The sequence below is a fragment of the Tachyglossus aculeatus genome, chromosome 22 (assembly GCF_015852505.1).
Source record: "Tachyglossus aculeatus isolate mTacAcu1 chromosome 22, mTacAcu1.pri, whole genome shotgun sequence".
NCBI classification, from domain to species: Eukaryota; Metazoa; Chordata; class Mammalia; order Monotremata; family Tachyglossidae; genus Tachyglossus; species Tachyglossus aculeatus.
Window position 1 is genome coordinate 48,237,513 of NC_052087.1, and position 17,155 is coordinate 48,254,667.

The following is a 17,155-nucleotide window of genomic DNA, read 5'->3' on the forward strand; positions in this document are numbered from 1 at the left end:
CATCATCTGTACATATCTATTCTATTTATTTTATTTTGTTACTATGTTTGGTTTTGTTCTCGTCTCCCCCTTTTAGACTGTGAGCCCACTGTTGGGTAGAGACTGTCTCTGTATGTTGTCAACTTGTACTTCCCAAGAGCTTAGTACAGTGCTCTGCACACAGTAAGCGCTCAATAAATACGATTGATTGATTGATTGATCAATACGAGTAAGCAGACATCAATATAAATAAATAAAATTACAGATATAGGCATAAGTGATGTGGGGCAGGGAGAGGGGGGAGAGCTAAGGGAGTGAGTTAGAGTGACTTGGGAGTGATGAGGCACGGTGATTCATTCATTCATTTAATCGTATTTATTGAGCGCTTACTGTGTGCAGAGCACTGGACTAAGCGCTTGGGAAGTACAAGTTGGCAACAGATAGAGATGGTCCCAACCCAGCAATGGGCTCACAGTCTAGAAGGGGGAGATAGCAGATGTCCCAACCCCAAAGAACCTCCTGGACTGGTGCTTAAGAGGCCTCATCTCCCCAATCCGGACTCCTTGCCCCCCAACTGTTCCCCCAAATCAGCCCCTCTCCCTTTTCCTCCTCAGTATCCCCAGCTCATAGGCCCCAAGTAGCCGAGCCCCGCTGGAAAGACCTTTTCTCTCCTGCCTTCTGCACCAGGTCGCTGGAGAAAAGAAGGGAGGGAGAGAAAAGGCCGACGGGTTTTGGGGGGTGAGGGGGAGAGTGGTGGCCTCGGAAAGTGCAAAATGAGTCGGCTCCGTACTAGCAAACTGGAGCTGGAGAAGGTAGGAGAGAAGGGCGAGGGGGAGAGGAGAGGAAGAGAAAACTCAGAGAGAGGGGAAATATGTCCTTTAGTCTGGGGCGAAGGCCAGAGAGCGTTGTGACCCTCCCGAGGCTTGCTGGTCCTGCCGGCTGCCAGCAGCACCAGAAGCAGCGTGGCTCAGTGGAAAGAGCCCGGGCTTTGGAGTCAGAGGTCACGGGTTCAAATCCCGGCTCTGCCCATTGTCAGCTGTGTGACTTTGGGTTAGTCACTTCACTTCTCTGGGCCTCAGTGACCTCATCTGTAAAATGGGGGTGAAGACTGTGAGCCCCCTGTGGGACAACCTGATCACCTTGTAATCTCCCCAGCGCTTAGAACAGTGCTTTGCACATAGTAAGCGCTTAATAAATGACATCATTATTATTATTAGTGTGTAGCTGGGAATCTCCCGGGTTTCAAAGGAAGGTCTCCGGCCCCACCACCCTCAGGAATTATCCGGGATATCAGCGTTCCGCAGGGGTGGGGATGGAAGGGAAGCGAGGATTTCTCATCCAGAAGCATCCCAGCCGCTAAAGCATCCCGTGTCCCTCTTCTCCTCCCCCTTCCCCCCCCCCACACCGTCCGTACTGAGGAGTCTCCCTAAGAGCACGTGGCTGGATCCTAGTGTCCACTGCAGCAAGTCCTCAAGCGTGGGTGTGAGTGTGTGTTGGGGGGGGTTGTTTTCGTGTGTGTGTGTGTGTGTGTGTGTGTATCAGTGTGTGCATTTGTGGGTGTGGGACCCCATGTGTGAGTGCAAGAGGACATGAGTATGACCATGTGTCTATTTTGGGTTGTGTGTGTGTGTTTGTGTGGCAGTGTCTACACAGGCCAATAACTCACTCCCGGACCCCTTATTTGCTTTGTTGGGTTCTGTGGCCTATACTACCAAAGGCAGTTCTTCATTAGCTAGTGTGATTTGGATGAACTCCAGGGCTGTTTTCCCGATATAGACCTGCCTTTGTTAGGTTTGAATATGTGTGTGTGTGTGTGTGTGTGTGTTTGAGTGTGTTCATTCATTCATTCAATCGCTGTGCCCCCTCCTTCCTCTCCCCCTCCTTCCCCTCCCCATCCCCCCCACCTTACCTCCTTCCCCTCCCCACAGCACCTGTATATGTTTGTACATATTTATTACTCTATTTATTTTACTTGTTCATATTTACTATTCTATTTATTTTATTTTGTTAATTTGTTTTGTTTTGTTGTCTGTCTCCCCCTTCTAGACTGTGAGTCCGCTGTTGGGTAGGGACCATCTCCATATACTTCCCAAGTGCTTAGTACAGTGCTCTGCACACAGTAAGCACTCAATAAATACGATTGAATGAATGAATGAATGAATGAATGAATAAATGAATGAATGAATGAATGAATGAATACAGGTGCCTACTTGTGTTCCTCTGGGTTTGCTTGTCTTGGGGGAGAGGTGGGGGGAGAGAAGGGGAAAGCCAAAACCAGGAGGCTGGAGATCCACCTGGGACCTACGTTGTTCATCACCTTGGGGATCTTGGAGTCTCCACATCATCTTGTGACTCAGTTTACCCTTTTGAGCCCCCCTTACACACACACACACACACACACACACTTGCAAGGTTCAGGAGTCCTCCAATAAAGGGGCAGGGGGTGTGATAGCCTGGGTCTTCTAGACTGTGAGCCCGCTATTGGATAGGGACCGTCTCTACATATTACCAACTTATAATAATAATAATAATGGCATTTATTAAGCACTTACTATGCGCAGAGCACTGTTCTGAGTGCTGGGGGAATACAAGGTGATCAAGTTGTCCCACCTGGGGCTCACAGTCTTCATCCCCATTTTACAGATGAGGTCACTCAGGCTCAGAGAAGTTAAGTGACTTGCCCAAGGTCACACAGCAGACAGGTGGCGGAGTCGGGATTCGAACCCATGACCTCTGATTTCAAAGCCCGTGCTCTTTCCACTGAGCCATGCTGTTTCCCAAGCGCTTAGTCCAGTGCTCTGCACACAGTAAGTGCTCAATAGATACGATTGAATGAATGGATCAGGGATTCAAATATTTAGAGGGAAGACATTGAGCACGGAGACTGGGATGGGAAGGCAGGGGAAGAGCCCGAGACACAGGGAAGAGGTAGGGAATTTGGGGAGAGCGTCTCCAGAAATAAGAAACACCTGTCTCCCCCCAGCCCCTTCCTCACCACCTTATTCCTGATCTTTTTTCCCCCACTTGTGCTCCCTCCCCTCTCCTCCTCTTCCTCTAACACCTCACTCCCTACCCTTATCCAGCACACTCTTGATGGTTCAATGGAACAAGCCCGGGCTTGGGAGTCAGAGGTCATGGGTTCAAATCCCGGCTCTGCCAACTGTCAGCTGTGTGACCTTGGGCAAGTCACTTAATCAATCAGTCGTATTTACTGAGCACTTACTGTGTGCAGAGCACTGTACTAAGTGCTTGGGAAGTACAAGCTGGCAACATATAGAGACGGTCCCTACCCAACAGTGGGCTCACAGTCTAGAAGGGGGACTTCTCTGTGCCTCAGTTACCTCATCTGTAAAATGGGGATTAAGACTGTGAGCCCCACATGGGACAACCTGATCACCCTGTATCCTCCCCAGCACTTAGAACAGTGCTTTGCTCATAGTAAGCCCTTAATAAATGCCATTATTATTATTATTGGTCCCTGAGGCCTACTCCACTGGGCTCCCTATTGATAATAATAATAATATTTGTGAAGGGCTTACTTTGTGCCAGGCACTGTACTAAGCGCTGGGGTGGATACAATCCAATTGAGTTGGACACTGTCCCTGTCCCACGTGGGGCTCACAGTCTCAATCCCCATTTGACAGATGAGGGAACTGAGGCACAGAGAAGTGAACCGATTTGCCCAAGGTCACACGGCAGATGAGGGAGGAGTGGGATTAGAACCCATGACCTTCTGACTCTCAGGCCCGTGCTGTATCCACCACGCCCTGCTACTTCTCACTACGCCTATTCCCCTCCCTTCCCCTCCCCTCCAAGCATCTTGTTCCATCTTTGCCCCCCTTCCCCGGGGTCTTCAACAGCTCCGGACCCCCAGGCCTCCTGAACAAGGTTAGTGCATGGAGGGGGGAAAGGAAGGAATGGAGAGTTTAAGGGGGTGGGAGGGGAGGGGAGGGGAGGACGGGGGTGGGGATTGGGAATGGAATTTGGAGTAGAAATGGAAGCCGGAGGCTATGGGGTTAGCTGGAGGAAATAGGGACGGAACTGAAGGAGAAGGGGAGGGAAGGGGAGGGAAGGGAAGGGAAGGGAAGGGAAAGGAAAGGAAAGGAAAGGAAAGGAAAGGAAAGGAAAGGAAAGGAAAGGAAAGGAAAGGAAGGGAAGGGAAGGGAAGGGAAGGGGAGGGGAGGGGAGGGGAGGGGAGGAAGGGGGTGGGGATTGGGAATGGAATTTGGAGTAGAAATGGAAGCCGGAGGCTATGGGGTTAGCTGGAGGAAATAAGGGACGGAACTGAAGGAGAAGGGGAGGGAAGGGGAGGGAAGGGGAGGGAAGGGAAAGGAAAGGAAGGGAGGGGAAAGGAAGGGAAGGGGAGGGGAGGGAAGGGAAGGGAAGGGAAAGGAAGGGTAAAAAGGGAAGGGAAGGGAAGGGAAGGGAAGGGAAGGGAAGGGAAGGGAACTGAAGGAGCAGAGTGAAAGAGAAGGGCATCCTCGCCTTCCGACTTCCCCCCTATTTTTGCCTCTGTCCCCCTGATTCAGTCTCCCCCCCGTGCTCCTCTCCAGCTCCATCCGTCCCAGACTTTCCCTAGCCCTGTCTCTCCGCCTCCCCCTCTCCCCAGGCCCCTCCCCATCCCCCTACTCCCCCCCCCCATCTAACGGTTGTTGCATTTTGCCCGTCAAGGTCAGAAAAGGTCAGGGTTTCAGCTTGACGGTTCTCTGCCCGGCTCCATCGCCCTGCTCCGGCTTGAGGGCCCGGCCCTGCCTCGCCCCTGCTCCATCGGGCTCCCCATCCCTCCCGCACGGGGCTATTGGGGGGAAGAGGGGGACACGGACCCCTGGGTCCCAACAGGTCGGGAGCCTGGATGTCTCGGGGACCCCCGCCCGCCGGGCGTGCAGCTCACCGCAAGACGAGGGCCCCGATCGCATTCGGAAACACATGCAGAGACAGAGAGAAAATGCGAAAACGAGGCACACACACACACACACACACACACACAAACACACACACACAGGTCAAACCCACGAGCCACCCTCAGTCACACACACACACACAAATACACACACACACAAATACACACACACAAACAGGGAAACACGCACGCAAGGCCCACGGGGGAAGGGAGAGAGAAGGACCATGCGGGAGAGGAGGGGGAAAGGGGAGGGAAATAGGGGAGGGGGAGAGGGAGGAGGGGAGGGGGGAGCGGGAGACGCTCTTCACAACACAATCGCCGTCTGTTGTTATAGCAACTCGGCCCCCAAATCGTGAAGCGGATATTACAGCCGCGGGAGGAGGGTCGGGGGGAGCCGGGGGCGCAGAGGAAATCAGGGACAGACTTGGGGGTGGGGGGCGGAGAATAGGGGAGGGGGTCATCTCCAAGCCAGTGAAGGTTCTCACCCCCGGGCTATGACAGGGAAGGGGGTGTCTGGGAGTCAATAATAATAATAATAATGGTGGTATTTGTTAGGCGCTTACTATGTACAAAGCACTGTTCTAAGCGCTGGGGGGGAGGCTACAAGGTGATCAGGTTGTCCCACTTGGGGCTCACAGTCTTAATCCCCATTTTCCAGATGAGGTCACCGAGGCACAGAGAAGTTAAGTGGCTTGCCCAAGGTCACACAGCTGACAAGTGGCGGAGCTGGGATTCGAACCCATGACCTCTGACTCCCAAGCCCTCGCTCTTTCCACTCCGGGGTTCGCCCCCCCACCCCTCATCCGGGGAAGCACTGTAGGCTCTGGGGTATCAGACTCCGACCCCCTCACCACCCCACCCCGGATTTTCTTCTATGGGAGGTGCTGACGGGTCGGGGTACGGCCTGCAGGACCTGTCGGGGTCTCCCCAAGCTCAAGGAACCCCAGGGTAGGAGATTTGGCTTGGAGGGAGGCGGGGAGGGGGAAGCGGTGAAGCAGCCTTGGCAGGAGAGGGGATGGGCCCGGAGGTGAGGAGCTTGGGATCAATATGCATTTCCTCTCGAAATGATTTTTCTTTAATCCCTCAGAACGGCTGGGTGGGAGGGAAGGGGCTGGGGAGAGGAGGGGCCGGGGGCACCTGGGTTCCTAGGACGGGGGAGCCTGGCGAAGGCTGGCTAGAGCCGTGGGGGTGGGAGGAAGGCAGTGCTAGACTAAGAATCAATCAATCAATCAATCAATTGTATTTATTGAGCGCTTACTGTGTGCAGAGCACTGTACTAAGCGCTTGGGAAGTACAAGTTGGCAACATATAGAGACAGTCCCTACCCAACAGTGGGCTCACAGTCTAAAAGAAGAGTTCAATGGTTCCTCAACCACACCCCTTCTCCTTCTCCTACCCACCACTCTGGCTTCCCCAGAATTTCCAGGCCTCCCCCCAACACCAAAATGAGAGCCCAGTTCCAAAGCTCCCTGGTTCGTGGATATCTTTATTCCTTCTGGAAGGTACAAATATTCACAAGGATTCTGTACAATCTCGGGGTCCCCAGTTCCCCCCATCTGCTCCCCCTCCCATCTCTCCCCCACCATCCCCTTCCCCGGCCCGGGTGGGAGCCGTCCGGTCCAGTCCGAACCCGGGCCTGGTGGTGGAGATGGGTCCGTGCTTCGGCCGCAGTCCCAGCCACTGAGGAGACGAAAACAGCCCTAGTGAAGCAATCCCCCTAGCAAAATAGAAGTATCCCCCCACCCCTGCATCCCCTTCTCCCAGGGGTGGGCCTCCGTTGCAGCGGCTCAGCTCCGACTCACGTGTTACAAGTGAATATCAAACACCCCGTCTTCCACGTCCTGGACCTCCTCCTCCCGGATCTCTGTGGGGTGGGAGACAAGGTCAAGGCCCTCCCTCCTTCAAAGTCTTAATAGAAGGCCCATCTCCTCCAAGAGGCCTTCCCGGACTAAGCCCCACTTTTCCTCATCCCCTACTCCCTTCTGCATAGCCCTGACTTGCTCCCTTGGCTCTTCTCCCCTCTCCCCAACCCCGCAGCACTTATATACAATATAAGTATATAAATTATACTATATAAGTATATATAAGTTATATATAAGTATATAAGTATAATGACAGATACAATATATCTGCTACAATATATAAGAGAAGCAGCATGGCTCAGTGGAAAGAGCCCGGGCTTTGGAGTCAGAGGTCATGGGTTCAAATCCCGGCTCCGCCAGTTGTCAGCTGTGTGACTTTGGGCAAGTCACTTAACTTCTCTGGGCCTCAGTTACCTCATCTGTAAAATGGGGATTAAGACTGTGAGCCCCACATGGGGACAACCTGATCACCTTGTATCCCCCCAGCACTTAGAACAGTGCTTCGCACAAAGTAAGCGCTTAACAAATACCACCATTATTATTATTATTATTATATCTGTCATTGTATTTATTTCTGTTGATATCTGTTTATTTGTATTTTGATGTCTGTTTATTTATACTGATGTCTGTCTCCTCCCCTCTAAGCTGTAAGCTCATTGTGGGCAGGGATTGTCACTCTTTATTGCTGTATTGTACTTTCCCAGGCGCTGAGTACAGTGCTCTGTACACAGTAAGTGCTCTTCTAGACTGTGAGCCTGTTGTTGGGTAGGGACTGTCTCTGTCTGTTGCCAAATTGTACTTTCCAAGCGCTTAGTCCAGTGCTCTGCATGCAGTAAGCGCTCAATAAATACAATTGAATGAATGAATGAACCAATGCCATCATCATTATTATTAGAATGAATGAATGAATGAATGAACAAATGCCATCATCATTATTAGAATGAATGAATGAATGAATGAATGAATGAACAAATGCCATCATCATTATTATTATTAGAATGGATGGATGGATGGATGGATGGATGGATGGATGAACAAATGCCATCATCGTTATTATTATTAGAATGAATGAATTGATGAATGAATGAACAAATGCCATCATCATCATTACTATTAGAATGAATGAATGAATGCCATCATCGTTATTATTATTAGAATGAATGAATGAGTGAACAAATACCATCATCGTTATTATTATTAGAATGAATGAACAAATGCCATCAACATCATTACTATTAGAATGAATGAATGAATGAATCAATGAATGCCATCATCGTTATTATTATTAGAATGAATGAATGAATGAACAAATACCATCATAGTTATTATTATTAGAATGAATGAACAAATGCCATCATCATCATTATTATTAGAATGAATGAATGTCATCATCGTTATTATTATTAGAATGAATGAACAAATGCCATCATCATCATTATTATTAGAATGAATGAATGCCATCATCGTTATTATTATTAGAATGAATGAATGAACAAATGCCATCATCATCATTATTATTATTAGAATGAAGGAATGGATGGATGAATGAATTAACAAATGCCATCATCATTATTATCATTAGAATAAATGAGTGAATGAATGAACAAATGACATCATCATCATCATCATCATCATTATTAGAATTAATAAATGCCATCATCGTTATTATTAGAATGAATGAATGAACAAATGTCATCATCATTATTATTATTAGAATGAATGAACAAATGCCATCATCATCATTATGAGAATGAATGAATGAATGAATGAATGAATGAATGAACGAACGAAGAGTGGGTCTTGGGGGAGAGGAAAGCAGGCCTGGGTCTCCTGTCATTATTATTATTAGAATGAATGAACAAATGCCATCATCATCATTATTATTAGAATGAATGAATGCCATCATCGTTATTATTATTAGAATGAATGAATGAACAAATTCCACCACTATTATTATTAGAATGAATGAATGGATGGATGGATGGATGAATGAATGAACAAATGCCATCATCGTTATTATCATTAGAATAAATGAATGAATGAACAAATGCCATCCTCATCCTCATCATTATTAGAATGAATGAATGAATCAATCAATCAATCGTATTTACTGAGCGCTTACTGTGTGCAAAGCACTGTACTAAGCGCTTGGGAAGTACAAGTTGGCAACATACAGAGACAGTCCCTACCCAACGGTGGGCTCACAGTCTAAAAGGGGGAAATGAATACCATGGCTCAGTGGAAAGAGCACGGGCTTTGGAGTCGGAGGTCATGGGTTCAAATCTCAGCTCTGCCCATTGTCAGCTGTGTGACTTTGGGCAAGTCACTTAACTTCTCTGGGCCTCAGTTCCCTCATCTGTAAAATGAGGATTAAGACTGTGAGCCCCACGTGGGACAACTTGATCACCTTGTATCCCCCCAGCGCTTAGAACAGTGCTTTGCACATAGTAAGCGCTTAACAAATACCATCATTATTATTAGTATTATCATCATCGTTATTACTATTAGAATGTATGAATGAACAAATGTCATCATCATTATTATTAGAATGAATGAACAAATGCCATCATCATCATTATGAGAATGAATGAATGAATGAACGAATGAACGAACGAACGAAGAGTGGGTCTTGGGGGAGAAGAAAGCAGGCCTGGGTCTCCTGTCTGGTCCCCGGAGCGGCCACCCGAGAGTGCGCTGGGGGTCTTAGGGGAGGGGGGCTTCCCAGACCCCTCCCAGCCCCAGCCCCAGCCAGGGAGCAAACAGGAAACGAAAAGGGGGCTGCCTATCGACCGGGCCTAGGCCAGGAAACAGGAGGGAACAGGCCAAGCTTATCGGGGACGGCAGGCAACATCCGGCTGGGGAATTGCCTGGGGTTGGGGGCGGGTGGCCCACAGAGAAGCTCCCCCACCATCCATTCACTCAATCGTATTGATTGAGCGCTTACTGTATGCAGAGCACTGGACCAAGCGCTTGGGAAGTCCAAGTTGGCAACATCTGGAGACGGCCCCTACCCAACCGCGGGCTCACAGTCTAGAAGGGGGAGACGGACAACAAAACTAAACATGTGGACAGGCGTCAAGTCATCAGAATAAATAGAAATTAAGCTCGTTGATGATGGTGATGATGATGACGGCATTTATTAAGCGCTTACTATGTGCAAAGCACTGTTCTAAGCGCTGGATGCACATCATTAAGAACATAAATAAAATAGTAAATTTGTACAAGTAAAATCAATAGAGTAATAAATCTGTACACACATATATGTAGGTGTAGTGGGGAGGAGAAGGAGGCAGGGCGGGGGGGATGGGGAGGAGGAGAGGAGAAAGGGGGCTCAGTTCGGAAAGGCCTCCTGGAGGAGGTGAGCTCTCAGTAGGGCTTTGAAGGGAGGAAGACAGCCAGCTTGGCGGATGTGCGGAGGGAGGGCCCCCAACAAAGTCTCATCTCACTGACAACATCCTCCTAGGCCACTGCCTCCCTTTCCCGAGGGGGCACCTCCCCAACACAACAAAAGTCTCAGTTCCTCTTCAGCCCCCCAACAAAATACAAGTTCCTGGCTCTTCAAGAGAATCAACCCGCCCCGCTGTTCCTCACCGAAATACGAGGGCCTTTTTACCTGGAGGCCCCCGGGATCCACGCTTCCCGGGTCTGGGTAGGGAAAAGCTAAAGGCGCGGAGGTGGGTGTGCGTGTGGGACGGGGAAGATACGGGTTGCTCCAGGCTCATGCTCTGGGCCCGTCGACGGCATTCCACGGACAGCTGCTCCCGGCACTGCTTGTGGCAGCTGACGCCGCAGGCTGGGGTTGATAGGAAGGCCGCATCAGGGAGGGCTGCCTGACTGCCCTTCAAATCCCACCCCCTGTGGGGACAGGGCTCTCATATTATACCCAGGGATCTCATATTGTACTCCCCCAACTGCTTTGTACAGTGCTTCGCACACGGTAAGCGCACAATAAACACTATTGAATGAATCCCCCCCCCCCCATCACACACACACACACACACAAATACACTCTCAGGAGACAAATTTCCCCTTCATACTTTGGCAGTCAGCCCACCATAATGAGAGTCCTCTTTGAGGGCAGTCCCCTCAGTTCCCCAGCCCCTCCCTCCCTGGTTCTCTGCAAACTTTCCCTGTCCTCAGGCCAAAAGCCTCCCTTCTAACCCCCTTCCATCCCGCTCCAGAAGCCCCCTCACCTCGGCACTTGAGCCCCTGTTTGTAGATGCCCAGGATCTGGAAAGGAAGAGGGGGCAGAGCTGAGGGGAAGAAAGGGGGTCAAGGGGGGAGGCCACGAGAGGAAGGAATCAAGCGTGGCTCAGTGGAAAGAACATGGGCTTGGGAATCAGAGGTCATGGCTTCTAGTCCGGGCTCCGCCACTTGTCAACGGTGTGACTTTGGGTAAGTCATTTAATAGCAATAATAATAAAATAACATTTATTAAGCACTTACTATGTGCAAAGTACTGTTCTAAGCGCTGGGGGGGTTACAAAGTGATGAGGTTGTCCCACGGAGGGCTCACAGTCTTAATCCCCATTTTACAGATGAGGCAACTGAGGCCCAGAGAAGTTAAGTGACTTGCCCAAAGTCAATTGGCAGAGCCGGCATTTGAACCCATGACCTCTGACTCCAAAGCCCGTGCTCTTTCCACTGGGCCTCAGTTACCACATCATGAAAACGGGAATGAAGACTGTGGGCCCCATGTGGGACAACGTGATTACCTTATATCCCCCCTAGCGCTTCGAATCGTGCTTGGCACATAGTAAGCGCTTAACAAATGCCATCATTACTATTATAATCTGGTACCCCAGCCCCCGGGGGTGGGATGTTGAGGACGAAGGAGGGCTTGGGCCAGGCTGGGGGTTTCTGGGATGGTAGCGGGGCTGGGGAGGGAGGCTGTGCGGGCTGAGAGTTCATGAGGGGGTCTCAGAAGGAGGCTGGGATGGGCGGAGGGGTCTCACCAAGGTCTTGCAGTGGCGGCAAGTGACAGGGCGCAGGGAGCTGCTCTCTTGGAAGTTGTGCACGAAGCCCATGCGGCCACCCAGCACGGAGCTGGAGCGCAGGAAGTAGGAGACCATCTCCTCCCGACTGATGCAGCCATCCCTGCGGTGGGGGTGGGGGCGGGGGTCAGCATCTGACCCCTACCCCGATTCACCCCTCCAAATAAGTGTCCTCCCCATACACACCCTCCCTGAGCAAAATAAAAGGCCACAACCTGTGACCTAAAATCATGAGCAATGCTATCACTGGGACACCCCTGGAGGAGCTGCAGGCTGGTGGTTCCCGCTAGAGTGTAAACTCCTTGGGGGCAGGGATTGCTACTGAACTCTCCCAGATGGTTAGAACAGTGCTCTGCACACAGTATCACCTGTCCACATGTTTTGTTTTGTTGTCTGTCTCCCCCTTCTAGACTGTAAGCCCGTTGTTGGGTAGGGACAGTCTCTATATGTCGCCAACTTGTACTTCCCAAGCGTTTAGTACAGTGCCCTGCCCACAGTAAACGCTCAATAAATACGATTGAATGAATGAATGAATGAACAGTAAGTGCTCAATAAGTACCTAGCTGGATTGAATAACTGGATGCCCAGGCTTACGGTAAGGAATTGACCATCCAACACCCCTCTCTTTCTCTTCCTCTCCATTCCTAACCGTTCCTCCAATCAATCAATCGATTGACGGCTTACTGCGTGCAGAGCACTGTGTTCAGTGTTCAGAAGTACTTCAAAGCCCCCCTTCAAAGGCTTACTGAAGGTACATCTCCTCCAAGAGGCCTTCCCAGACTAACCCCTACTTTTCCTCATCTCCCAATCCCACGTTACCCTGACTTGCTCCCTTCGCTCATCCCCACCTCTCTCCGCCCCGAAGCACTTAGGTATAGATGTCATTTTATTTATTAATATTGATGTCCGTTTACATGTATTGATGTCCGTCTCCCCCATGACCCCAGACTGCGAGCTCGCTGTGGGCAGGGATTTTCTCTCTTTATTGCTGTATTGTACTTTCCCAAGTGCTTAGTACAGCGATCTGCACACAGTAAGCGCTCCATAAATATGAATGAATGAATGGGAGAGAATAATACAAGAGAGTTGGTAGACACAATCCCTGCTCTCAAACTGCACACAGTCTGGTGGGGGAGACATACATTCAAATAAATTACAGAGAACAAAACCAGCCGAGAATAAGGCGTTGGACATAGGAGTTGGGGGAGTGGGGTAAGTATCAATCAAAGAGCAGCGTGGCTCAGTGGAAAGAGCACGGGCTTTAGAGTCAGAAGTCATGAGTTCAAATCCCGAATCTGCCAATTTTCAGCTGTGTGACTTCGGGCAAGTCACTTAATAATAATAATAATAGTATTTGTTAAGCACTTACTATGTGCAAAGCACTGTTCTAAACACTGGGGAGGTTACAAGGTGACCAGGTTGTCACACGGGGGGCTCACAGTCTTAATCCCCATTTTCCAGATGAGGTCACTGAGGCCCAGAGAAGTGAAGTGACTTGCCCAAAGTCACCCAGCTGACAAGCGGCTTGGCCGGGATTCGAACCCACTTAACTTCTCTGTGCCTCAGTGACCTCATCTGTAAAACGGGGATTAAGACTGTGAGCCCCCCGTGGGACAACCTGGTCACCTTGTAACCTCCCCAGCACTTAGAACAGTGCTGTGCACATAGTAAGCGCTTAATAAATGCCATCATTATTATTATACAGACCCAAATGCATAGATGATGCTAAAGTGAGGACGAATAGGGTGGGGAAATGAGAGGTTAGTCGGAGTAAGCTTCTTGGAGGTGCTCTGCACACAGTAAGTGCTCAGTAAATACGATTGATTGATTGATATGATTTTTAGTAGGGGTTTGAAGATGGGGAGAATGACAGTCTGCCAGGTATATTTCAGGCTGGAGGGAGGGTGTAAGGGTCAGACACCGAGAGAGATGAGATCAAGGTACAGTAAATACGTTGATGTTAGAGGAGTGAAATGAGCAGTTTGGGTTGTAATGGGAGAGGAATGAGGCTAGGTAAGTTAGGGTAGGGACCAGCGTGGCCTAATGGATAGAGCATAGGGCTGGGAGGCAGAAGGACCTGGGTTCTAATCCCGGCTCTGCCACTTCATTCATTCATTCAATCGTATTTATTGAGCACTTACTGTGTGCAGAGCACTGGACTAAGCGCTTGGGAAGTACAAGTTGGCAACATATAGAGACGGTCCCTACCCAACAGCGGGCTCACAGTCTAGAAGGGGGAGACAGACAACAAAACAAAGCATGGGGACAGGTGTCAAGTCATCAGAACAAATAGAATTAAGGCTAGGTGTACATCATTAACAAAATGAATAGTAAATATATACAAGCAAAATAGACAGAGTAATAAATCTGTACAAACATATATACAGGTGCTGTGGAGAGGGGAAGGAGGTAGGGCGGGGGGATGGGGTGCTGTGTGACCTTGGGCAAGTCACTTCACTTCCCTGTGTCTCAGTTACCTCACCTATTAAATGGGCTTTAAGACTGTGAGCCCCATAGAGGACATGGACTGTGTCCAACCTGATTGTTTTGTATCTACTCCAGCGCTTAAAACAGGGCCTGGCACGTAGTAAGCCCTTAATATTTAAAAAAAAGAGTGAGAGAGCTGATTAAGCACCCCAAAGCTGCGAGTGAGGAGCTTCTCCTTGCTGTGGACATGGATGGGCAACCATCGGTGGGGGCGTTTTAAGGAGTGGGAAAACTTGCACAGAACAGTTTTTTTAGAAAGGTTATTGGGTAGCAAAATACTGCCTGGATGGGGGAGAGGTCGGAAGCTGGGACGTCAACAAGGAGGCCGATGCAATAGTCAAGGAGGGATATGATAAATACTTGGATCGGCATGGGTGGAGCAGAAGGGGCAGATTCTAGAGAGATTTTGAAGGTAGAAAAGAAAGAATTTGGCGACAGTCTGAAGCGGCAGGTTGATGAGTTGAGGTTACAGGCTTGGAGACAGGGAGGATAGTGGTGTTGTCTATAGTGTTTTGGAAAGTCTGGGGGAGGAGAGGGTCTGGGTGGGGAGTTGAGGAGTTCTTATTTGGGTATATTTAAGTTTGAGGTGACTGCAGGCTATCCAAGTAGAGATGCCCTGAAGGCAGGAGAAAAGATGATGCTGTGGAGAAGGAGAGAGGTCAGAGCTAGAAAGGTCGATTTGGGAATCATCCTCAAGGAGAAGGTAATTTAAGCCAGGAGATGGGGCAATTACTGGAGGGAGCCACGGGGTCAAGAAAAGGGGTTTTTTAGGTTAGGGAATACATGGGCAAGTTTGAAAGCAGTGAAGCAGGAGCCTTTGGGGACTTGAGTGATTGAAGTGATTGATTAAGTGATTGAGTGATTGAGTGGAGAAGCAGCGTGACTAAGAGGAAAGAGCACGGGCTTGGGAGTCAGAGGTCATGGGTTCCAATCCCGACCGCCACCTGTCAGCTGTGTGACTTTGAGCAAGTCACTTAACTTCTCTGTGCCTCAGTTCCCTCATCTGCAAAATGGGGATTAAGACTGTGAGCCCCACGTGGGACAACCTGATCACCTTGTATCCTTCCCAGTGCTTAGAACAGTGCTTGGCACACAGTAAGTGCTTAACAAATGCCATCATTATTATTATTATCATTATTCCCCACAATGCCTCTTGCCTGTTGGGTGACCTTGGACAAGTCACTTCACTTCTCTGTGCTTTTGTTACCTCATCTGTAAAATGGGGATGCGATACCTGTTCTCTCTCCTACTTAGATTGTGAGCCCGGTGAGGGACCTGATAAACGGATATCTATCCCAGTGCTTAGAACAGTGCTTGACACATAGCAAGCGCTTAACAAACACCATCATTATTATTATTATTATTATTATTATTATTACTGGTTGACCTTTTCTGTCCCACCTTCAGCTTTATGTTCTTCCCTAAAATGCAACCAGAACCACAACCCACATTCCATATTTTACTTGTACATATTTACTCTGTTGCCAGCTTGTACTTCCCAAGTGCTTAGTACAGTGCTCTGCACACAGTAAGCGCTCAATAAATACGATTGAATGAATGATTGAATGAATGATCTCAGCGTGATTTAGTGGAAAGAGCACGGACTTGGGAGTCAGAGGTCATGGGCTTTAATCTGAACTTCTCCACTTATCAGCTGTGTGACACTTCACTTTCTGTGCTTCAGTTACCTCATCTGCAAAATGGGGATGGAGACTGTGAGTCCCACGTGGGACATCCTGATAATCTTGTATCTACCCCAGCGCTTAGTACACTGTTTGGCACATAGTAAGTGCTTAACAAATGCCATCATCATCGTCATTATTAGTATTACTAAGAGCATTTCACCTCCCTGTCAAAATCAGAGTCCCTCCTTCCCCTTTCCCCTGCCACGACCACTTCCTGGCCTCACTTGTTCTGGTCGAGATCCCTGAAGGTGCTGAGGTAGGGAAAGTTTCCCCGGATGATCTGGAATTCCTCCTGCGAGATGTGCCCATCGCCATCCACGTCGAAATTCCGGAACACAGACTAACGGACAGGCAGAGACAGATGGGTGAGTGTGGGCCTGGGGCCACCCCTCCACCACCTAGATTGGGGGGATTCAGCACCCCCGGGGTAGGCAGCAGTGGCATCGGGGCAGAGACCTCCACTCCCAACCAGGGCTGGAAGGGGTGACGGATGGATGGACAGACAGACAGACAGACAGGGGGGTCACAGAGAGCCACCTCCACCATCTTCTCAATGTGCTCCACCACCAGGGCCTGGTCCAGTTTGGGCTTGGCGGCCGCAGTCCACTCCTCCATCACGGGGGGACGAGGCGGCGGGGAGCAGGCGGTGGGGCTGGTCGGCTGCGGGAGGAGGGACAGGCAAGGGGGGCCCGGCTTGACGCGGGAAAGCAGCCTGGAACACCCTTCTCCCGTCATTTTACCTCAGCACCGCTCTCCTCACCCTCGATACCATCTCCAAATCCTTCCTCCTCCTCCAGGAGGCCTTCCCCGATTCTTCTCACATCCTCTTCAAGGCCCTACTGAGAGCTCACCTCCTCCAGGAGGTCTTCCAAGACTGAGCCCCTTCCTTCCTCTCCCCCTCGTCCCCCTCTCCATCCCCCTCATCTTACCTCCTTCCCTTCCCCACAGCACCTGTATATATGTATATATGTTTGTACATGTTTATTACTCTATTTATTTTACTTGTACATATCTATTCTATTTATTTTATTTTGTTAGTATGTTTGGTTTTGTTCTCTGTCTCCCCCTTTTAGACTGTGAGCCCACTGTTGGGTAGGGACTGTCTCTATATGCTGCCAATTTGTACTTCCCAAGTGCTTAGTACAGTGCTCTGCACACAGTAAGCGCTCAATAAATACGATTGATGATGATGATGATGATGATCCTCTCCACTACCACCTCAGCACTTCTGCACTCACACGCCCAACT

General features: G+C 49.6%; 1 protein-coding gene across 6 annotated transcripts in view; it reads right to left on the reverse strand.

The window, feature by feature from the left end:
* Positions 1–6,461: 6,461 nt before the first annotated feature.
* The window catches only part of RASGRP2 (RAS guanyl releasing protein 2), a 30,714-nt gene continuing 20,020 nt past the window's right edge, over positions 6,462–17,155 (reverse strand). For all 6 annotated transcript variants that reach the window (XM_038764349.1, XM_038764346.1, XM_038764351.1 and 3 more), the window contains exons 11-17: positions 16,445–16,567; positions 16,132–16,247; positions 11,697–11,838; positions 10,935–10,971; positions 10,355–10,534; positions 6,682–6,743; positions 6,462–6,559 (exon numbers count right to left, since the gene is read on the reverse strand). In XM_038764349.1, coding sequence (XP_038620277.1) covers positions 6,685–6,743; positions 10,355–10,534; positions 10,935–10,971; positions 11,697–11,838; positions 16,132–16,247; positions 16,445–16,567 — 657 coding nt within the window. In that variant the 3' untranslated portion in view covers positions 6,462–6,559; positions 6,682–6,684. The remainder of the gene's footprint in view (positions 6,560–6,681; positions 6,744–10,354; positions 10,535–10,934; positions 10,972–11,696; positions 11,839–16,131; positions 16,248–16,444; positions 16,568–17,155) is intronic.